At 44.3% G+C, this 24,569-nt stretch overlaps 1 protein-coding gene across 1 annotated transcript in view; it reads right to left on the reverse strand.

Annotated features, from left to right (window-relative positions):
* The window catches only part of LOC134573031 (torsin-1A-like), a 28,247-nt gene extending 16,190 nt beyond the window's left edge, over nucleotides 1-12,057 (reverse strand). Inside the window, exons 1-2 of the mRNA XM_063432394.1 lie at nucleotides 11,908-12,057; nucleotides 8,621-8,886 (exon numbers count right to left, since the gene is read on the reverse strand). Coding sequence (XP_063288464.1) covers nucleotides 8,621-8,886; nucleotides 11,908-12,025 — 384 coding nt within the window. The 5' untranslated portion in view covers nucleotides 12,026-12,057. The remainder of the gene's footprint in view (nucleotides 1-8,620; nucleotides 8,887-11,907) is intronic.
* Nucleotides 12,058-24,569: the final 12,512 nt, after the last annotated feature.

The raw sequence follows: 24,569 nt of genomic DNA on the forward strand, positions 1-24,569 counted from the left end.
TTTCCTCCGTTTGCCATGATCCCTCGGGTCCTGCTCCAAGTTCGCCGCCAAATGGCTGACCTGATCCTGCTGAGTGCGTTCTGGGGACCCAATCATGGTTCCCACAGCTCCTGGAACTGGCGATGGATGTGCCCAGACTGCTGCCATCCTACCTGGATCTCCTTCTGAGCCAGTCAGGCCGACAAGAAGTTGTTGTTGTTGATTGGTTTTTTTTTCGGGGTCCCTGGGAAATCCAAAGGGGTTTCGGATGCAACTCAACGCCTCCTGGCTGACGCATGGGCCCTTGGGACTAGACGATCATATGGGACAGCTTGGAGAGCTTGGGCTGGCTGGTGCCTGGCTCGGAACATGGATTCCATTTCGGCACCTGTGACTGCGATCCTCTAATTTCTCACTTCGTTATTTGAGGCTGATCGGGCATATCGCACGATTAACTTGTACAGATCGGCCATTTCCTCGGCTCATCAGGGCTTTGACGGCTATCCTGCAGGCCAACACCCTTTGATGTGCCGCTTGCTTCGGGGATCGCGCCTGTCGCGCCGTCCTAGGCCTCGGTACGTCTCCTGCGTTTTGTCGCTTTTTACTTATTGGCCTCCCAATTCGGATCTCTCCCTACGACAGTTGTTAGCCAAGTTTGTCTCCCTTTTTGCCTCATTTCATGCAAACGGGTTTCGGATGTCCATGCCCTGGACTACGATGCTAGGTCTTTCACTCCGGACGGGGTGTCATTTCACATCTCTAGATGCACTAAGACGGCTATTCGGTCGGTTTCGTATCAGAGTTTTTCCTGTTACCCCTGCGCTGTGTCCACCTGAGCTTCGGACGAGTGCACATCGTTCGGTTTCGTCCCCTCAGTTTTTTCCTCTTGGTTTGTCAACCTTTTTCCCCTGTGTCCAGTACTACCTTGGCTTGCTGGGTGAAATGGGTAATGTCGCTGGCTGGTGTGGATACGTTCATCTTTAGCGCCCATTCCTCCGGGGGCATCAGCCACATCTATGGTGGCTTCGGGGGCACGTCTGGAAGACCTGATGAGGATGGCGGACTGGTCCTGCGAATCCACTTTTCGCGAGTTTTACTTTCGGCCTACGCCTCACATTTTTTCTTCTGTTATTGATCAGCTTTAAACTTGCAATATGTGCCTCCGTGTCTTGACATAAAATTACATGATTTTGCTATTTCATGACAAAAAGTCATGATTTTATGAAAGACACGGAGGCGAGTATTGTCCCACCCTTTTACGTTTCTTTCACGTGATTATCCCTCCCTGTTGTTTTCTCTCTCAGGTATGTTTCCAGGGGATGGTAGGTATTTGAGACGCGCTCTGTATTTATAGTATCTCTTATGTTCATCCGACCTGATCATGTTATATGTTTTGTCTGGTGGGTTTTGTCTTACGTTATGGGCACTGTGTTGCTTCTGTTTAGCAATACGTTATGTCTTGGCATGCGCACTTTGGTTCAAGTTCCGATTTAACCGTTCGGCTCCTATTTTTTTATGTCTTAACAGGTTGATTCTATGCTGTTTGGGGATCTTCACTACTTCCCACAAGGCTTCACCACGTTGGCTGGAGGTCTATGGATTGTTCCGTGATGGGCCCCTCACTGTTGGCGTTTCTATTCGTTGATGGATTGGTCCCAGTTCGTTTATGGTTCCTGATTGGAGTCCAGCTGGATTTCAGGACGGTTGTTCTCCTGTGGTTGTACTGGTTCATCGGTTCCTGTTTGGTGGTTATTGTGTCGCATCTCCAAAGAAAGAGGATATATGTGGGGAGGTGCTGACTATTATACTGGGACTTGGTATGGGAGTGGCCTATTACTATGGTTACCATTTTTTCTTCCCATTTGTATTCTTTGCGTATACCAATAGCATGGTGGACAGTAAAGAAATGGTTAAGCAATACTCGCCTCCGTGTCTTTCATAAAATCATGACTTTTCGTTATGAAATAGCAAAATCATGTAATTACCACTACATACTGGTTGTATTATCTTTTGTTAGGCATAACCTGGTTATTTTTGTCTATCGCATTATTGTTTTTGTTTTGTCTAGCTGGGAAAGGACTGTCCTGTGTTTGCTAAAATGGAAATCAAAACAGGAAAAGAAGAACAGCATGTCAATTCTTCAGGATCAATACCATTAGACATAAAAATCTCAGTCGTAAAGTAACACAGTGGGTCTATTCAGCAACTTCACAAAAACCACAACTTAGGATGCACGTTCATGTGTGCACTTGGGAAATATAAGCTTGGATACACTAAACCAGTAAATATGGAGAATTGACAGAGTAATTGCAAATTTAACTATTAGGATTCAAAATAGCCAAGCTTTGGAGAATAACTATAGGAATAAGAGGGGGGGGGGGGGGGAAGATTACCCCGTACCCCCAGGTACTTTTGTGAGTGTGATAAAATGGGTAATATGCCCCGATTTATTCAGGCCCATGACATGATCTCCAACTCTTCTACATCTACTGAACACTTCCCGCTGTTGCACTCAAATCTGTCATGAAACTGGGCTAGAAAAAAAAATGTAATGACACATTACTAGACACTGGGGGTCACAGAGAGATGAGAGATGCAAAAAAAATAAAAAGAACCCAAAAAAGACACACAAGGCTGGAGGACAAAAAAAAGCTGGGGAGTGGGGACATTTAAAGCTGAGCGGCATAAAATGCTGTGGGACACAGGTACAAGAAGCTTAGAAAAAAAAAAAATTCAACCTTGTTGGTCCTCTCAGGGGGCTCCCTGGTGCCATCGGGTCAATGCACTTTGGTCTTACCCAGTTTGACTCCACCACTCGTGTTACTGTTAACCGAGGAGTATATTTCTCCTTGCATGGCGACGCACGATAATAGCCAGATTACAGCTTAACTGCTTTATATATGGGTACCCTGCGTGGACTAATCTATACCTGCAAGTCTCACACTAGCTTTATAGGGACCTGCGAGTTTTAACTGACCACTGCTCTGCTTGACCTTTCTGGGTCCCTGCACGTACCACTACACGGTTGATCTATAGATGTCATTTTGATAGCAATAATCTGGTTTATCACAAATTACTAAAACAACATTTTACAATAAACAGATATTTACAAAAAAATTAAAAAAAAAGTTTAGAAAAAAAGACAGAAAGTTGGGGGTCACAGACACAACAATGAAGATTTAGAAAAATAGGGGAGAGGCATTTTTTGCCTAGAGTTTGAAAACTGCAATTTTACTTACCGTAAATTCCTTTTTCCTTAATATGGTGGCAGTAAAATTGGGATGTACTCTTCCTTTAGGCCAATCATCTGAAAGAAATAATTAACATAAAAAAGGTCCCTCCCCTTACCAGGTATAAGAGGCCCAACCAGCCCAGAGACCTCAGTACGTACCGAGAACACTTCAGTGAACTTATAAAACATTCAAAAACTATATACATATATAAAGGGGGGGGGGGGGGGGGGGGAGTGTTGTAATTGGGATATATCGAGATCCACACTAAGGGCGGGAAATTAGGCAATAAAATGCAACACCCAGTGCCCAAAAAACTGCGTCAGAGAATACGTCTAGGTTGCAACGCTCGACAAAAAGTGTTGAAAGAAGACCAGGTAGCTGCCTTGCATATAACTTCCGGTGAAGCACATGCCTTTATTGTGCCAAGAGGCAGTCATAACACTAGCAGAATGAGCTTTCAAGGAGGCAGGCAAAGGTAGAATCGAGGAAGAATAAACCAATTAAATATTATCCACCAGCCATCTAGTTAAAGAGGCCCTGGAGGAAACTGCCCCATAAAAACACCAAAGGAATTCACAAATAGATGATCAGAATGCCATATAAAGATGATCGGTCCAAATGTATTTGTCTAGACCAATCCACATTCAGTTGGCTCCAAACAAATTCCAATCCGGAAAGTATGGACCATAAAAGGAAGGAAAAAACAGGCTGGTTGATAACCTTGGAGGAGACGACTTTCCAATGAAATAAGGGCATAGGGTACATAATCACCTTATCAGGAAGAAGTATAGTAAAGTTAGGAGAGAAAGAAAGGAAAACCACTATCCTCTTAGCTGAAGAAACGACCACAAAAACACTGTTTTCAAGGTTAGAGCCTTTAAAGAAGCTGCATCCAAAGGTTCTCAAGGCTGAGAACACAGATTACAAAACTAAAGACAAAACCCACAAGTAAAAGCAGCTTCACTTAGAAGGTTAAACGATTAAAAAAATATATGTATATCTTCTAATGGGAGGACAAGAAGCCCCATTTATCACCAAACTTGACTGAGAGCGGAAACTTGGACTTTAAGGGTAGACAGACTAAAACCATGAGAAAAACCACCTCGTAAGAACGCCGGATAGTAACAATAGGAGAAGCACGTCCAAATTCTTTAGTAGACAGAAGAGGCAGAGTACCTGGTAGAATTTAACAGTAACTGAAACCTCACTACTTTAACGCCCCTACCATGTAGAATAAGTTAAGCCGTCAACCTGAACATGTTAAATAACATGTTAAACCGAGCTCAATCTGATGTCCCCTTCTGCAGACCCTTGGGACAAGGTTCACCAGGAAAAAACTGAAAGCGAGGTGAAATACCCTCCGGATCGAAAGACCGTCCATTACCATAGGCTCGTCTACCTTGAAGAGGGAGGCAAACGACCCTACCTTTGCATATGATCAACTTGCCATAAGGTTTAAGACTGGCAGAGTGAATCTCCTCACCGCCAAGCGAAAAAATTACTAGATCGAGGGACCACTCTGAACTGCTGAAATTGTCCGCTACTACGTTGTCTATACCTCTAAAGGGAATGGCGGCAATGAAGTCCCGATGACTTCGAGCCCAGGACATAAACCTTGAGCCAAGGAAATAAAATATTACAACCTCTGTACTGCCTTGTACGTTTTAGGTAGGAGACCGTAGTCTGAATGCCTAACCACAGCATTACAGCCTTCCCTACAAAGAAAAACTTTGAACTACTGAAAAGCATAGAGAACCGACAACAATCTTTGGAATAATGAAGATTATTCTGTATCCTTTTATGACCCAACACCCTGTCATAAGCGATACAGGCAACCCGTATTTGAAGAGACTGTAGAAATCACAATCCAAGATTCGTGACAAAAAGACCGTATAAAGAAATGTTATTCAGCCAACAAGAGAACTTTTCTATTGCATGAGCTGATATACTCATTAAAATAATAGAAGTCTTCTAACTTCCTAGACTATCGGACAAAATTTTTCAATGTAAGAGCCTCGAATTTGCTCAGGCCCAATCAACCGCTGGGATTGTAGAGGTCAGATGACCTAAAACCTGCAAGGCTTTCTCACCGAACCTACAGACAGCCGAAGAAGGTGCATCATCAAACCTCATCTTCATACACTTTCTCATGTGAGATGAATTTACCGAATCCCTGACTCGATCAAAACCCAAGAAACAGGACAGACCTCGCAGGGGCAAGGTGAGATTTTACTGGGTGATAAACCAAACATATTCTTCCAGGATTTCTAGCCTATAGATTTTATAGCGCCTCTATACTGTGATTCCCAGTAACTTAAAAACAAACTGTGAAAAGAGTGAGGACCTAAAAAAAACCTGGGTGCTGAAGCTAGCCCGAAAAAAAAAGGTCTCTGGATTGTAATAAAATTAACCCTTTTCACCTTCCTCATAGCAAACCTCAGGTAAAATAGTGACTTCACATAGGAAAAGGCAGGTAGGCATCTTTATATCTAAAGTTGCCATGAAGTATCTCTTTTTTAAGGAAATAAACGACAGATGCCATATTCTCGACATGTTGGTAAAAAAACGAGTTTGTTCAGGACTTTTAGATCCAAGATTGGTTGAAAAAACACATCCGGGTTGGGACTAGGAACAACCGGGAGAAAAACCCTTTAATATACTCGGGAAGATGGAATCCTTCCTACCACACCTTCCTCAATAGGGAGACCCAGCAGAAACAAAGGTATGGTTTTATAACTTTTCAACCTTCCGCCCCCTCTGGCGTAATCTTTGAACTGGAAATTCCTATACCTGCGTTTCCAGGCATATATTTCCGCCATGCATCTTTACTTTTGATGCAGCGTCTGCTGTCCAGGTTTCAAACCCCTTTGGGCCACAGACGTACAAACCCTGCAATGAGACGAAAGCAAAATCACCACCGTGAGGAAAAACATAAGAAATTCTATAGACAATCTGAATTCCAGAAGGGAAAATACTTTACAAAAAAGTCCTTACTCAATTTCTGAATATAACAACCAGCATTACTTGTTGGACTGGAAGTGCTTTACCCTTGGTATATCAACTGTTATAAAATAAAGGATAACATAAACCTCTTATTCTTCAATAAACTTTCTCAACTCATTTAAAACAAGAGTCAACTCAATGCACCCTCTTGTTGAGGTAGGAGCTCAATTCTACAAGTCACATTTAAGTATTTAACCAGGAAAGGTACATTCAGATTTCTCTGGTTTCCAAGTTACCTTAGTCCAACATCCAGGGGTTGTTACTATCACCGATTTTAATGGTACTCATTTTATCTACCTCGGAAGGATGAAGGGCTGAGTCAATCCTGCCGGGATTTGAACCTGCGACCTGCGAATTAGAACAGATCCTGCTGATGCATTAGCCCACTGAGCTATTTCACCAGCCTTAATCTGATGGGATTGAATCAGTGTCAGTATAGACTGGTCTCCCATATCAGTTTAAGCCATAGCCAGGTCTGCTAGCTTGGTATTTTTGTCATGGACAGTGAATATAATGCTAGAGTAGTCTCAGCTCAACCTTTGTAATAGAAACTACGATAGAGGATTCTGAACAAGGAAAAAAACAGTGTGAACTAGACGGAGTTCATTTCCATTTAGACTTCTGTTTAGTAGCATATACCGGAGAAGAAAGAGCAGGCTATTAAAAGACTCAAACGTCTGTGTCAAATATCCTGAAACCAAGGCAAAAGCGATTACATTCCTTGTAGCCAGGATTTTGCTAGCATCAAGGTAGGAGCAATTCGACTCATATTTAAACCGTGAATTTACACCTTCCTCATAAGGGTTATGCACCTGAGCCTGCAGTCCTGTCTAAGAATTCCACATCATTAACACTAATCATCAGCACATGATCTGAATTGAATAGGTGTCCCACACCAGTCTAAGACAGAGTCAGATCTGATTTGTATATTTGCCATGCACAGAAAATATTTTACTAAAGAAGCCTTGGCATTGCAGACTTTCCTTTGAAAACCAACTGAGAAAGCAGTAGAGAATTCACTACAACAGAGAAGTTTAATTTGGGAACCGGCTTAGACAGGACTAAACATGTAATTGCAGAAAACAATATAAATAAATGAAATTTTTAGAGAGCTTTAACGATAAGACTCTAAAGAATCATACCTTCAAAACCTCTGACCCGTATGGGGGGGGCTGGCGACACGGGAGACCTTCACTGCCGAGCATCCATGCTGACAAGAAGATCTGCACAGCATAACAAGGCAGATCCTCTACATTTGGCGCCATTTTCGGGGAGTTCAGACCGCGCATGCGCGATCGGAACTCCGGTGGAACGCAAAACCACCCGGGCGTGCGTTCCACCGCTGTGCGAGTGCGTCTCCACCAGACAGTGATTAGCTGCCACTAGAGAGTGCCTCCCTGCTTTGCCGGTGCTGCACGCGGCATAAAAGCAGGCTTACATACCTGCTCTGTAAGTCAGCAGGATGTCTTCTGGCCATTCAGCTCTCCACCCGGGAGGCTATCAGACCGGATCCCCCAGGCAGCAACCCATGTGCCTCACCATTCATCATCCACATTCACATTCACATTCCAGATGCCTGACCGTTCCTGTTGGAACAAGAAAGAGAACTGAGGTCTCTGGGCTGGTTGGGCCTCTTATACCTGGTAAGGGGAGGGACCTTTTTTATGTTAATTATTTCTTTCAGATGCTTGGCCTAAGGGAAGAGTACATCGCAATTGTACTGCCACCATATGCCAGGAAAATTTTGTTTTCAGTCCATTACAATTTACCATTTAGTAAATAAACCTATCACTAATACAGTATTGTGTATTTGGTATATATGTTTCCCATTTGTATAGAGCTACGGAATTGTTGACGCTTAATATTTATATAAAACAGTGTGCGCTATCTCAGCAGGGGAGGGGAGGGGGGCAAGCAACCAATGTGTCAGATTTCAAGTGGACAAAGACGGATTCTTTCATTTAGGGGCGAGGCTCTTCTGAGAGGTTTTAGGTGACTTACTAATATCAACTTATGCAACTAAAATGTAATTTAGAACAAGAACAATGTATTATATTTACACAGACTGATCTCTAAACATGTTTATTGTAATTTAAAAACACATTACTGGGAGTATTATTGCTGTGGAGCTCTGTTATACACTCAGACACACCAATAATATGGCGCTTTTAAAAAAGAGGGAAAGAGGTTTTTGGGCATAAAACAAGGAGCTGTCCCTTTTTAATTTCAAGTTTGGCTATTTTGTCCAAGGATTTGAAATCCCCTTGCCAATTTGTCACAGTTTAGAGAATAACCCTTGTGCTTCCAATTCCTGTTTATTAATTCTATATTTATCATGTTGTAGGACATTTTGTTCTTAACACAGGCATGCTACCATGAATATAAACACAGATTCTGTTCAATACCTTATACATATCGAGATATTTAACGTGGGGAAAATGCAGTGTAGCTACAAATTGATGCACAAATTTGCTCTTCAGTCCTTCAGGATAAATATGTTGGGCTATGATCTGACTGATGTAGTTCTTCCCGGTGCCTGACAAGCCATGGAAGGACAACACAAGTGGCTTTTTATGGTGCTTATTCTTGAGGAAACCAGGTAACACTTTTAGGGTGGTGATCTTGGCCAGGTGCTGCCCAAATAGTTTGCTTTCAAGGTCCCACTGCATAGCTGAGGGAAGGAAGAACACAAAATAACTCAGACAGAACATGTTTCCAGTTTCAGAACACTGCAGAATACAGAATATTTACATCAGTGATTATTGGCAGTACGACATTAAAACCGCTGACTGAGCATCATTAACAAAGAAGTCTTCAACAGCTGGAGTGAAAAGGATTAGCCATTCTGCATCCCGCTATATACGGAGTGAGACACACACACTGCATTCCACTGTATACTGAGGGACACACACACACACACTGCATTCCACTGTATACTGAGGGACACACACACACTGCATCCCACTATATACGGAGTGACACACACACGGCATCCCGCTATATACTGAGTGACACACACACGGCATCCCGCTATATACTGAGTGACACACACACGGCATCCCGCTATATACTGAGTGACACACACACGGCATCCCGCTATATACGGAGTGACACACACACGGCATCCCGCTATATACGGAGTGACACACACACGGCATCCCGCTATATACGGAGTGACACACACACGGCATCCCGCTATATACGGAGTGACACACACGGCATCCCGCTATATACGGAGTGACACACACACGGCATCCCGCTATATACGGAGTGACACACACACGGCATCCCGCTATATACTGAGTGACACACACACGGCATCCCGCTATATACTGAGTGACACACACACGGCATCCCGCTATATACTGAGTGACACACACACGGCATCCCGCTATATACTGAGTGACACACACACGGCATCCCGCTATATACTGAGTGACACACACACGGCATCCCGCTATATACTGAGTGACACACACACGGCATCCCGCTATATACTGAGTGACACACACACGGCATCCCGCTATATACTGAGTGACACACACACGGCATCCCGCTATATACTGAGTGACACACACACGGCATCCCGCTATATACTGAGTGACACACACACGGCATCCCGCTATATACTGAGTGACACACACACGGCATCCAGCTATATACTGAGTGACACACACACGGCATCCCGCTATATACTGAGTGACACACACACGGCATCCCGCTATATACTGAGTGACACACACACGGCATCCCGCTATATACTGAGTGACACACACACGGCATCCCGCTATATACTGAGTGACACACACACGGCATCCCGCTATATACTGAGTGACACACACGGCATCCAGCTATATACTGAGTGACACACACACGGCATCCAGCTATATACTGAGTGACACACACACGGCATCCAGCTATATACTGAGTGACACACACACACTGCATCCCGCTATATACTGAGTGACACACACACGGCATCCAGCTATATACTGAGTGACACACACACACTGCATCCCGCTGTATACTGAGTGACACACACACACACTGCATCCCGCTGTATACTGAGTGACACACACACACTGCATTCCACTGTATACGGAGTGACACACACACACTGCATTCCATTGTATACTGAGGGACACACACACACACTGCATCCCACTATATACGGAGTGACACACACACACGGCATCCCGCTATATACTGAGTGACACACACACACGGCATCCCGCTATATACTGAGTGACACACACACACACTGCATTCCACTGTATCCGGAGTGACACACACACACTGCATCCCGCTATATACTGAGTGACACACACACTGCATCCCGCTATATACTGAGTGACACACACACTGCATCCCGCTATATACTGAGTGACACACACACACACTGCATTCCACTGTATACGGAGTGACACACACACACTGCATCCCACTATAGACTGAGTGACACACACACTGCATCCCGCTATAGACTGAGTGACACACACACTGCATCCCGCTATAGACTGAGTGACACACACACTGCATCCCGCTATAGACTGAGTGACACACACACTGCATCCCGCTATAGACTGAGTGACACACACACTGCATCCCGCTATAGACTGAGTGACACACACACTGCATCCCGCTATAGACTGAGTGACACACACACTGCATCCCGCTATAGACTGAGTGACACACACACTGCATCCCGCTATAGACTGAGTGACACACACACACACACACACACACTGCATCCCGCTATATACTGAATGGCACACACACTGCATCCTGTATATACGGAGTGACACACACTGCATCCCGCTATATACTGAATGACACACACGGCATCCCGCTATATACTGAATGACACACACACTACATCCTGTATATACGGAGTGACACACCCACCCACACTGCATCTCGCTATATATTGAATGACACAGTGAATCCCATTATAAAAAAAATAAAAATTTCAAACGCATGTCCAATTAAGAGGAATGCTTCTAATGTTTTTTTTTTATTCTATGTACTACTTAAAATATCTTTTCACATGGGGCTGAACTTTTACTCTTTCTAACATTTAAAAAAAACACGTGCTACAACATAAATCAGGGGAGCAGTTTAAATCAATTTTGAGTGATATAAAAGTTTTGTTTAGTTTAGTTTAGTTTTTTTTTGCACAAAACATGGCATCACAAATGGTGATTATGCCTCTGTCAGTCCCGGGCAATGGAGAGAAGCTTTCAGTTTCACTAATGCACTAATGTGCACGCCTTTTCACGTAGTACAAAGGGCAGAATTCCACATACATTAGTTAATTTAGTGTTTATGCGCATAACCTATACACAAACATATACATAAAAAAAAGAATAATGTAACATACAAACACTTGTTAAAATTTTGCAACTAGGTTTTCCTGCACACAGAGCTCTTCCTCTGCCATAAGATGTGAAGAACAGAATTCAACTTTAATTAAGGAGGGAGCCCAGAGGAACTGCCAGCTTCATTGATTGAATAATAAAAATGGTACAGTCTAGCAGGAATCCCTGGTGTATAGTTGACACAGATATTATGCTAACAGTAAATTAAGGAACTCTAAGCTTCCTGCATTATATATCTATTTCTTAACATTACAAACAATACAAATTACTCTCGTATGTCCCCCCCCCCCCCCCCCTCCTATATATATATATACCTGCAACATTCAAATTCCCCTCCTTGTTACATTTCTCGTGGAATGGATTGGGGAAGAATATTGCTGATAGTAAGGTGAGACCAAGCCCGAAAGCAGTCACGGTAGTAAAAGGCTCCATTGGGTTTAACGAACATAACACCAGCCTCTACAACCTCATTACCGCAAGGGGCGCATGCTTCCGGGTAGCACTTTTTCAATGTCGCGGTGACGTCACGTCGACCGAGCGGATGCCGCCATTTTTTGTAAGGGCAACTCCAGCAGCAACATGTTATTAATGTAATGGGATTTTATTATCTTTTGATTTTGCATCGACTTTTGATTATTTTTTTTCATACTTTTTCAGAACATTTATTGCCCCCGCCCCTCCTCCCCAGTAGACAGGGATGTGTAAAATAAAACATTTTATATATACAACATATATAGTTTACAGAAATCACAAGCTGCTGTTTGTGCACATATTACTAGCATGAAGAGCAGTTCTATCATGACCAAATTTCGTTTTATATCTGGAAGATAAAAGCAATACTTTGAGGTAAATTATTATTTTGCAAATGCCACAGCTGCCCTCATCATTGATGTTTAATACTTGCACTGCAGATGATTGGATCTACATCTCAGGATGCTAAGCTAACCTCAAGAATGCAGTCTGCAAACGTGTGCAATGGCAAGGTTAGAATAAAACTGCTAGACTTTTATAACATGGCCGATTAGCCATTAAAGGGACACTATAGTCACCATAACAACTACAGCTTATTGCATTTGTTCTGGTGAGTAGAATCATTCCCTTCAGGCTTTTTGTGTAAACACTTGTGGTGGAATCTCGGTAAAAATAAATTTAGTAGGCCGAGATTACCACGTGGCATGTGTATGTGCATATGCTGACGTATCGATCAGTTGGTTGCACGAGGCAAGATACGATCAGTAGTGTACGGAGCATGTGCAAGAATACAGGATATAGTATTCCCCCTCCTCCATTGTGCTGGACAAGCCATGCGGTCAAACAGGAAGTTAATTCTTATTTGTGTTGATTGGTTAAGAGAATGTGCGGGTGGAGCTTAATATGGGAGGAGTTATATGCCTATATAAGGAGCCTGCACTAATGTCCGGGGCTCAGAATTTGCTGTATTTTGGTGACATTAGTCCCTCTGAGTCCCGATCGGTGATCCAATAAAGAATCTCTTCCTTCCTGAAGAAACCTGTGTCCATCTCTCTGTGCTTGGCTTCCGTCAGTTTCTCCGGTATCATTTGGTGCATTGGCCGGGAAGCTCATCGTTCAACGGTAGCTGAGAGGCAGAGGCGTGAGACGGTCTATCTTTGCCCACGTTCTCTACGGCTGCACCCCTGAACTTCTGCGTGGACCTCCCTTCGTCTCGGCGCCACTGGTCTGTTGTCCAGGAGATCATCGGCCTCTACGTGAGAAGTGCTGGGGTGTCCCCGTCGATGAGTGTGAACTCAGGTTCAGGAACGAGGAGGTAAGACAACTGCTGTTTTAGACGGCAGGACCCACTAGGGGTATACCGATTGTGCGGTAGGCCCAAAGGGGTTTTGAATCTGTGTATCTGCCCCCTCTGTCGGAGGGAAGGAGCGAAGGCGCACCGCTCGATCGAACGCTCTTTAGTCAGACCGTTTGATTTGGTTAGTCAGGCGGGGTTCTGGTGTAAATAGCCCTAGCCGGACACCGGTGTCTTGTCTAGACTAGCGTTCTAGGGTGTATATTACGTTCGCTAGGTCGGAGGGACCGGGAGACTAAGCGGCGCCTGTGTAAATTCGGTTCGCTAGTTCTCATCCTATCTGGGCTAAGTGGGAAGGCGTGTAAATTTGGAACCCACTAGACTTTTGATAGTGCGACTAAGAGGCGCCTGTGTAAATTCGGTTCTCTAGCTCGCTATATATGTGGTGATTGGGCAGTGTGGCTAACCAAAACGGGTGTATATAGTTTTAGGTAGTCCATTCAAGGTACTGGCCAATAGTTTAGTTGGGAATTGTAAATGTGTTAACGATTGTTTTAGTAAAGTGTATATCTTGTTAGATAGCGCGAGCTCAGCCGTCTAGCGAGAGTGTTAATAGTGTGTTGCTGTATTATAGTGCACGGTACCATAACCCTGTATATTTACTGACATTGTATATAAGTACTAATCATTGTTGTCAATTGCATGTTTTAACACCATAACCACTAATAATTGTATTGTGACCTTAACTTGTGCTTTGACCTATGCTAACCGTACTGTAACCGCTATTTGTAAAAGACGATGTTACTGGGGTGTGTTATAGACGGGTAATTCGTATATAGAGAATTATAGCGTGGGTGACTGTATAGTTACGCCAAAGGGCATAATATTGATTATATAGTGACTGGTGTAACAGCTGTGTGTGTACGGGAATTCCCTGAGTGTTTATTGTGTTATTGTGTACGTTTCACTTGGTAACCGTACCACGTGGTGCTGTTGCCAGAGGAAACGGGTGTGACTGTTGAATAGTACGCGTGCATAGTATTCGTTGTCAACGACGTTCCATTGATAAGTATGGGCGCGTCGCAGTCAACGATTCCGGATCCCTTAGGTTGTATGGTGAAGAATTTTAAAAAGGGATTCAAAACTTGTGATTTTGGGGTTAAGATGTCTTCTGTGCGTTTAGTTACTTTGTGCACTAGGGAGTGGCCTACTTTGGTTGCGGCATGGCCGCCACGTGGCAGTTTGGATCTAACTCTGGTACAGCGCTTACACGTGGCTGTATCAGGTAGGCCTGAACTTTACGGCCAGTTTCCTTATATTGACTGTTGGAGACAGGCCGTAAATGACTCGCCAAAATGGCTCCAGACATGCCACGAGGAGCAGTGTCGCCTCATGGTAGCTAGGACTTGTTCGTCCACTAGGACTGGTGTTAGGCCCATTTTGGACACGCCCCCTGAGTCCGAGATCCCTTTGCCGCCCCCTTACTTTCCGTTAAGAGGAAGTGACGCAAACGCAGGAAGTCCTGCACCCCTCCCCTCATTACCCTCATCCACTTCCGCTTCCTCCTCCAGTACAGGATCCACCCCCCCTCGTACTAAATCTCCCCTTCCGGAACCAGAACCCACCCCCATTAAAAACGAATATCCTGACTTGGCGCCACTTCAGACTTCCGGTCAAGCTTCATCTAGCTCGGCTCGAAGTGTTTTATTTACAACCTTTTCCCAAAACCAACCTCCCACATCCCCATACCCTATCTCTCCCCGACCGGAACCCATGACTGACGTCTCTCTACGTAGCCCCATCCAAACCCGACAGTTGACTGGTGCCCAACAATTAAAGCACTATCAGATGCCTCTTCGCCTAAATCCTGGGTCAGCTTATATCGATGCCGCAGGTCAAATGGCACACGCTGACCCAGTCTTCGTATATGTCCCATTTACCACTACCGACCTTTTAAACTGGAAGACCCATAATTCCTCGTATACTGAGAAACCACAAGCCATGACTGATCTGTTCACCTCAATAGTACAGACGCATAATCCGACATGGGCTGATTGCCAGCAGTTACTAATGACTTTATTTAACAATGAGGAAAGGACAAGAATAAATCAAGCAGCCATTAAAGCACTAGAGGATAGAGCCCGTGCTTTGAACCAAGCTAATCCAGCAGCATGGGCCGCAACACATTATCCCAACACTGATCCCGATTGGAACGTAAATGGTGCTGATATGGTTCAACTCAGAGCCTATAGAGACGCTATAATTGCTGGCATGAAAGCAGGAGGAAAGAAAGCCATTAACATGTCGAAGACAGTTGAGGTGATTCAGAAAAGCGATGAAGCGCCCAGTGTCTTTTATGACCGATTATTGGAGGCATACCGCTTGTATACCCCCTTTAATCCGGAAGACGCAGACAATTCCCGAATGGTTAACTCCGCCTTTGTCAGCCAAGCATACGGAGATATTAAGCGCAAGCTACAAAAGTTAGAAGGGTTTGCAGGTATGTCCATCACCCAACTAATGGAGGTAGCAAATAAGGTCTATATGAACAGGGATACAGAAAGTAAGAAAGAGGAAGAGCGCAAGATGCGTAAAAAGGCTGATATGCTAGCGGTAGCGATCGCAGGCGTAGATAAACGGGGCCCAGATAGAGGCAATAATAGATGGAGTAGGGAGCCTTTGAGTAGGGATCAGTGCGCGTATTGCAGGGAAGAAGGGCATTGGAGGAACGAATGTCCGCAAAGAGAGCAGTACGAGAGAGACCAACCCAGGGCAGGCTACGGAAACTTTAGAGGCAGAGCGAGAGGTAGAGGAGGCCCCGGAGGGAGTAATGGTTATAGAGGGAGTAATGGGAACAGAGGAAGTGTTAGGGAAGACAGGTATATTCCAGCAGCGCAAAGGTCCCGCGATAGAGAAGGTAGGGACTTCGTAGGATTGGCTGACACGGTCATGGAGGACTATTGATACCGACCGGGCTCCATCCCCCTTGGTCGAGCGAAGCCTATGGTCGATGTATCAATAGGGGGAAAAAGGAGTGCGTTCATGATCGACACTGGTGCTGAACATTCAGTGGTGACTAATCTAGTTGCTCCTCCATCTGGAAGGACTATTACTGTGATAGGAGCAACTGGAAGAAGTGCTGAAAGACCGGTTCTTAAAAGTCGACTCTGTACATTGGGAGGCCACGTAGTAAAACACCAATTCCTTTATATGCCTGAATGTCCAGTCCAATTGCTGGGACGTGATATGCTATCAAAATTACAAGCGCAGATTACGTTCCTACCAAATGGAACAACATCTTTAAAGTTTAATGGACCTTCAGGTATTATGACTTTATCCGTACCAAAGGAAGAAGAGTGGCGATTTTATACAGTGTTGACTAGCCAAAACCCTAGGAGTGATGAGACATTATTTAACATTCCAGGAGTTTGGGCAGAGAACAACCCACCAGGACTGGCCCGCAATATTCCACCTATAAAAATTGAACTGAAACTTGGGGTTTATCCAGTGAGCCTAAGACAATACCACATCCCACAGAAGGCTAAGAAGAACATCCAATCCTATCTGGATAAGTTCATACGGTATGGTATCCTAAAATTCTGTACTTCCCCCTGGAACACCCCATTGCTGCCTGTTCAAAAGCCCGGTACAGATGAGTATCGACCTGTGCAGGACTTGAGAGCAGTCAATGATGCGGTTGTTAGTATACATCCAGTTGTACCCAATCCATATAACCTGCTTGCTTTAATTCCGGGCGGGGCTACTTACTTCACAGTCTTAGATCTCAAAGATGCCTTCTTTTGCCTCCGAATTGCCGCAGAAAGTCAATGTATTTTCGCTTTCCAATGGGAGAACGCTGTAACAGGCTCAAAACGCCAAATGACGTGGACAAGACTGCCCCAAGGGTTTAAAAATTCACCTACCCTATTTGGTTCAGCCCTAAGTCAAGATTTATTGGATTTCGAGTCTATCCCAGGAGAATGTGTATTGTTACAATATGTAGATGACTTGTTGATAGCAGCAGTTACAAAAGAAAAATGTCAGCAAGCAACGCACGATCTACTACATATTCTCTGGAAGGCAGGATACAAGGTGTCCAGGAAGAAGGCTCAGTTGTGTTTGCCAACTGTCAAGTATCTGGGATTCCATATCTCTGAAGGTCAAAGGATTATGGGGCCAGAGAGAAAAGAAGCTGTCTGCCAAATACCAATACCCAAGAATAGAAGACAAGTGCGAGAATTCTTGGGGGCAGCAGGCTTCTGTAGGATATGGATTCCTAGCTATGCGATACTGGCAAAACCTCTGTACGCAGCCATCAAAGGTACAGAGCACGATCCCTTCTTATGGACCCAAGAACAGCAAACGGCATTTGAAGATGTGAAGAAGGCTTTGATGAGTGCCCCAGCATTAGGTCTACCTGATCACACACGACCATTCTACTTATATGTACACGAGCAAAGAAGAATGGCTGTGGGAGTATTGACACAGTACTTGGGATCATGGCAAAGACCTGTTGCCTACATGTCTAAGCAACTGGATGCAGTGGCCAGCGGACTTCCACCTTGTCTAAGAGCCGTAGCTGCAGCCGCCCTGCTAGTAGCTGAAGCCGATAAACTCACTCTGGGTCAAGAACTTTATGTACGAGTCCCACATGCAGTACAGACGTTGTTGGATTACAAAGGAAATCATTGGTTTAGTAACAGCCGTATGACCAAGTATCAAGCAATGTTGTGTGAAAACCCAAGAGTGCATTTAGAGACTGTAAACACCTTAAATCCAGCTACCCTTTTGCCACAACCTACTGAAAGTCAACATGATTGTTTGGAAGTAATGGATGAAGTATTCTCAAGTAGACCAGATCTTCGTGATTTTCCCATCCAGAACCCCGATGTTCAATATTATACCGACGGCAGTAGTTATGTGAAAGAAGGGATCCGCTATGCAGGATATGCAGTAACAACAATAGACAAGGTGATAGAAGCTCGGCCACTGGCGAAAGGAACATCAGCACAAAAGGCAGAATTGATAGCACTAACACGAGCGTTACAATTGGCTGAAGGTTTAAGAGTGAATATCTATACGGACTCTAAGTATGCGTTTTTAACCACTCATGCCCACGGAGCTTTGTATAAAGAAAGAGGACTACTGAATTCAGAAGGTAAAGAAATCAAATACGCAGCCGAAATCCTACAACTATTGGAAGCAGTGTGGGAGCCGAAAGAAGTCGGTATCATACATTGTCGAGCGCATCTGAGAGGAGATGGTGATGTAACCAAGGGAAATCGGATGGCAGATAGTGCAGCTAAGCGTGCTGCTGAATCAGGAAGACAGGAGTATGTGGGGCATATAGCTGCTCTTATACCAACTCCACTGTCCCAATGGACTCCAGTTTATACAGCTCAAGAAGAGGAGTGGTTAAAGACTGAACCGGGAAAGTATTTGGAGAACAAGTGGTATCAGCTAGAAGATGGAAGAATAGTTATACCAGCATCACTAGCGGTAGAAATTGTCCAAAATTATCACAACGGGACACATTCTGGGAGAGACAGTACTGAAGAATCTCTCAGGAAACATTTCTACATACCAAGATTGTCCAACTTGACTCAGGCCATTGTACGCAGATGTGTAACGTGTGCTAAAAATAATGCAAGACAAGGACCAGTAAAGCCACCAGGAGTCCAGTTCATGGGGGGACTCCCCATGTCCGATCTACAAATAGACTTTACAGTGATGCCTAAATCGGGTGGACATCGTTACCTGCTGGTAATTGTGTGCACCTATTCAGGCTGGGTAGAAGCATGTCCTACTCGTACAGAGAAAGCAGGAGAAGTTGTATGATTCCTGCTACGAGAAATAATACCCCGATATGGACTACCCTGTTCTATAGGATCGGACAATGGTCCAGCTTTTGTTCACCAGTGCCTACAACAACTGACTCATATGCTTGGTATAAAGTGGAGGCTTCATACTGCATATAGACCCCAGAGTTCTGGTAAGGTAGAGAGAATGAATAGAACTATTAAGAACCAGTTGGCTAAAATGTGTCAGGAAACCCAACTTAAATGGAACGTTCTCTTACCTATAGCTCTATTGCGAATCCGCAGTACCCCTACCAGAAGGATGGGCCTCTCTCCTTTTGAAATCATGTATGGGCGACCACCTCCCGTACTTGGTAACTTAAGGGGGGATTTGAGTCAGTTGGGAGAAGGAATTACTCGGCAGCAGGTTGTAGAGTTGGGTAAGACTATGGAGGAGGTACAGAAATGGGTACAAGATAGATTACCTGTGAATATTTATCCCCCTGTTCATAATTATCATCCAGGAGACCAAGTGTGGATTAAAGAGTGGAATAATGTACCGTTAGGGCCCAAGTGGAGAGGTCCTTATGTTGTTCTTTTGTCTACCCCTACAGCGATAAAAGTAGCAGAAGTGACTCCGTGGATACATCACTCCAGGGTTAAGCCAGCAGCAGTTGATTCTTGGCAAGTTACAGCAGATCCAGAGAATCCCTGCAAGATCCGGTTGAAACGCACTACTCAGTCGGAGTAACGAGGAATTATTGTGGATTACAAATTTTATTGTTACAGGTGTGAGTGAGAAGGCCATAATAAAGCCTGTCCGCTTACCAACACATAGTGTATAAGCCAGGAAAGTCTCGAAGGGACACCTGTGAAGACGAGCAGAACTCCATTCCCTGCAGCCCTCACATCCTGGAAGCTGAGGTTCCATCGCACGGACGAAGACTGAGGATGACGGCGAAAGATGTGCTTTTGATTGTGTTTATTTACATGTGTTTTTATATTCAGGAAGGTAGAGGTACCGACACTCCTAGCTGTGAGGTATGCATTAAGACTACGAGAACAGGTAACCATATTTCCCAAACCCTAATTTGGCATTCACAATACGAGTGTAAAGGAGATGTATCGAGATGTAGATACTTAAATATAGACTATAGTGTGTGCCATTTAGGAGTAGGAGAACCTAAGTGCTTCAGTCCAGAGTATCAACCTCGTACAATTTGGTTGACTCTCAGGAATGGAGATCCTCAGGGGACCCTAATTAATAAGACGGTGTTAGAATCCGTACATTCTTCGGGTGTTCTGCTATTTGATGCGTGTAAAGCGATATCGAGTGGTAGAAAGCCGTGGAATGTATGTGGGGATCTTAGATGGGAGAGGACGTATGGGTCTAATGATAAATATATTTGTCCCAGTAGTAAAAATAAATATGTAAGTCCAAGATGCCCAAATAAAGACTATAACTTTTGCCCATATTGGTCTTGTGTGGGGTGGGCGACTTGGGGACAGACAGTAGATAAAGACATGATAGTGACTAAGTTGCCGACTAGCCCTTATTGTAAGTCTATGGAATGCAACCCAGTCCATATACTTATTAATAACCCCGACAAGTTCCTAGATAAGTATGGAAATTTATTTGGGTTTCAGATATACGGGACGGGTTTAGATCCTGGGACATTATTGTTTATAGGAATAGAGACTGATACGGTATCCTCCCAGACTCATCAAGTATATCATTCCTTTTATGAAGAGATGAGTATAGATAATAAGATCCCCCATAACGCTAAAAACCTGTTCATTGACCTAGCTGAAAGTATTGCCGGTAGTCTTAATGTTACCAACTGCTATGTGTGTGGAGGTACTAACATGGGAGACCAATGGCCTTGGGAAGCAAAGGAGGTAATGTCCGGTTCTGAGGCAGTTAACCAACTAATATCTACACAAGCCGATTATCATATGAGTGTTAGAGGTAAATCTGAGTGGAGATTAAAGACCTCCATCATAGGTTATGTTTGCATAGCAAGGAAAGGAATAATGTATAACACTTCTGTAGGAGAATTAACTTGTCTAGGGCAAAAAGCTTATGATGATGATACAAAAAATACAACTTGGTGGTCGGCTTCAAATGTCTCAGAACCATCTAACCCGTTTGCTAGATACGCCAATTTAAAGGATGTGTGGTTTGATTTATCCATCACATCTACCTGGAGAGCCCCAGCCAATTTGTACTGGATCTGTGGTAAGAAAGCCTATTCGGAGCTGCCACAGGACTGGGAAGGGGCATGTGTGTTGGGTATGCTCAAACTATCCTTCTTCTTGTTACCGATTGAAACAGGTGAGACTTTAGGTGTTAAAGTGTATGATGTGAATCATAGGAAGAAAAGGGGACCCATAGAGATAGGCACCTGGGAAGATAATGAATGGCCTCCCCAGCGTATCATAGATTATTATGGGCCAGCCACGTGGGCAGAAGATGGTACCTTTGGTTATAGAACCCCTATTTATATGCTCAACCGTATTATAAGATTACAGGCGGTGGTTGAGATTATCACAAATGAGACATCACAAGCGCTCAATCTTCTAGCGAAGCATAACACCAGGATGAGGACAGCAGTCTACCAAAATAGATTAGCCTTGGATTACCTTTTGGCAGTAGAGGGAGGTGTATGTGGGAAGTTTAACCTAAGCAATTGCTGTCTTCAAATAGACGACGAAGGGCAAGCAATAGCTGAGCTTACTAGCCATATGGTAAAACTAGCGCATGTGCCTACTCAGGTATGGAAAGGGTACAATCCAAGTAGTTGGTTTGGTAGCTGGTATGAGTGGTTTGGAGGGCTTAAGGCAGTGGTAGGTGGAGTCCTACTGATTTTACTGTTGTGTCTACTCCTACCGTGTCTTATACCCTTAGTAGTTAGGTCTGTGCAAAGCCTGATAGGAAGTATAGCAGAGAGGAAGGCTGCTGCACAGATAATGGCGATATATAAGTATAAGGCTCTAGATCAAGGAGAACCAATGCAGGAAGATGAGTGTTAAAAGATTCACATCATAAGATAAGTCTGGTCTGGTTCAAGGTAACTTGCGGTGTAAGCAAAATTAAGGTTATGTGATGCCTCAAGTAATTGTAAAATATCAAGAGGCATCAAAGGGGGGAATGTGGTGGAATCTCGGTAAAAATAAATTTAGTAGGCCGAGATTACCACGTGGCATGTGTATGTGCATATGCTGACGTATCGATCAGTTGGTTGCACGAGGCAAGATACGATCAGTAGTGTACGGAGCATGTGCAAGAATACAGGATATAGTATTCCCCCTCCTCCATTGTGCTGGACAAGCCATGCGGTCAAACAGGAAGTTAATTCTTATTTGTGTTGATTGGTTAAGAGAATGTGCGGGTGGAGCTTAATATGGGAGGAGTTATATGCCTATATAAGGAGCCTGCACTAATGTCCGGGGCTCAGAATTTGCTGTATTTTGGTGACATTAGTCCCTCTGAGTCCCGATCGGTGATCCAATAAAGAATCTCTTCCTTCCTGAAGAAACCTGTGTCCATCTCTCTGTGCTTGGCTTCCGTCAGTTTCTCCGGTATCACACTGTCTTTTCAGAGAAAATGCAGTGTTTACATTACAGCCTAGCGATAACTTCACTGGCCACTCCCAAGATGGCTGCTAGAGGTGCTTCCTGTGGCAGTGCTGCACAGTGAGCAGCACTGCCATTCAGTGTCTCCACCCTCTGGATGGAAACAATGAACTTTCCTCATAGAGATGCATTGATTTCATTCATATCTATGAGGAGATGCTGATTGGCCAGGGCTGTGTTTGACTTGTGCTGACTCCACCACTGGTTTGCCTCCTGTGACAGTGTCAGTCAATCCTATAGGGAAGTATTGTGATTGCTGACATCATCAGAAGTGGTGGTCTGAGCCAGACAGGTCAGAGGTAGACAGGAGAAGAGCCAGCAGCTTCAGACTCTAATACAAGTAAGAGTTTACTATATTTAGGGAGCCAGATGGTTTTAACACTGTAGGGTCAGGAATACATGATTGTGTTCCTGACCCTATGGCAGTGATGGCGAACCTGTAGCATGCCGGGCCCTCTCTGTGGGCACGCGGCCATAGGTTCGCCATCACTGCAGAGTAGGCACCTACTCTGCTTCCGTGTCAGGAGGGATCTGTGAAGCAGCTCCCCTGTCCTCCCGCACGATGCTGTGTGGAGCGTTGCCGCGCATTACCATGGCAACGTTCCACACAGCATCGCGCAGGAGGACAGGGGAGCTGCTTCACAGATCCTTCCCCCTGCCTTCCGACACGGAAGCAGTACTTACCACCACCGGACCACCAGGGAAGGCTGTGTGTGTCCCCTCCATTTTATTTTTTTTTAAAAACATGTTTCCCCCCCCCCCCCCAGCAGTACCCCTACCCCCCCACACAGCAGCTCTACCCACCCCACAGCACCCTTATCCCCGCCCAGGACCCCTACCACACACACACACACACAGCACCCCCCACAACACAGCACCCTTACCCCCGTCCAGCACCGCTACCTCCCCACACAGCACCTCTCTCTCTCTCTATCTATATATATATATATATATATATAGACAAAAATACCAAAGCCAGGCACTCCTCCGTACTTTTAGTTCTCCAAGTATTATGGGCCCAGGTGCAATCCCGCGTTATATATATAATAAGTGATGAAGGGAGCACACTAGGTCTTGACAAATCGTGCAAAAAATATTTATTGCATTCAAAAGGAATACAACGCTGTGGTACAGAAAATCAACGTTTCGACCCTGCTGGGTCTTTATCAAGATCACAGTGCAAGTTGAAAATTAATGACAATTTATACATAAACGTGTTAAGCTTACCCTTAGGATGATCGGACAGCCAGAGGACTGAAATCCCGGAAGTGGAAACCACCACGTGGTAGCGTGCGTGTGACGTATTACGTGTTACGTGAATAACGTAGTTGCTTAGTAACTACGTGAAAAGAGTGAAAACATATTGTATATTACGTAAATAACGTAGTTGCCAAGTCACTACGTCCGAGAGAATAAAAACAAATGCCCAAACGGGCAAATTGGAGACACAGAGGCTACTTCAGCCTGCCAGCTTATATACATAGAACCATAACGCCCATATCATCTAGATCCACATGTGTGCATCAAGGATGTGAGAAAGTTAAGTGCCGTGAATAAGTAACAAAGAAACTCAAAGTGCAAAACTTATAGTGTGCAAACAGTGTACCTATACTCACACATGAGGGTAGGGATAGGGCTAGATCATATATCAACGATAAGTTGCTAAGTCATATTATAGTGTCTATTGAATACAAAGTATATGAATATTCTATTCTATATCTCACAAGGGGGATATATATAGGTCTTAATTATTATACCCAGCTGTAGGCATTGAGTT

This window comes from Pelobates fuscus, chromosome 9 (assembly GCF_036172605.1).
Source record: "Pelobates fuscus isolate aPelFus1 chromosome 9, aPelFus1.pri, whole genome shotgun sequence".
Lineage (NCBI taxonomy): Eukaryota > Metazoa > Chordata > Amphibia > Anura > Pelobatidae > Pelobates > Pelobates fuscus.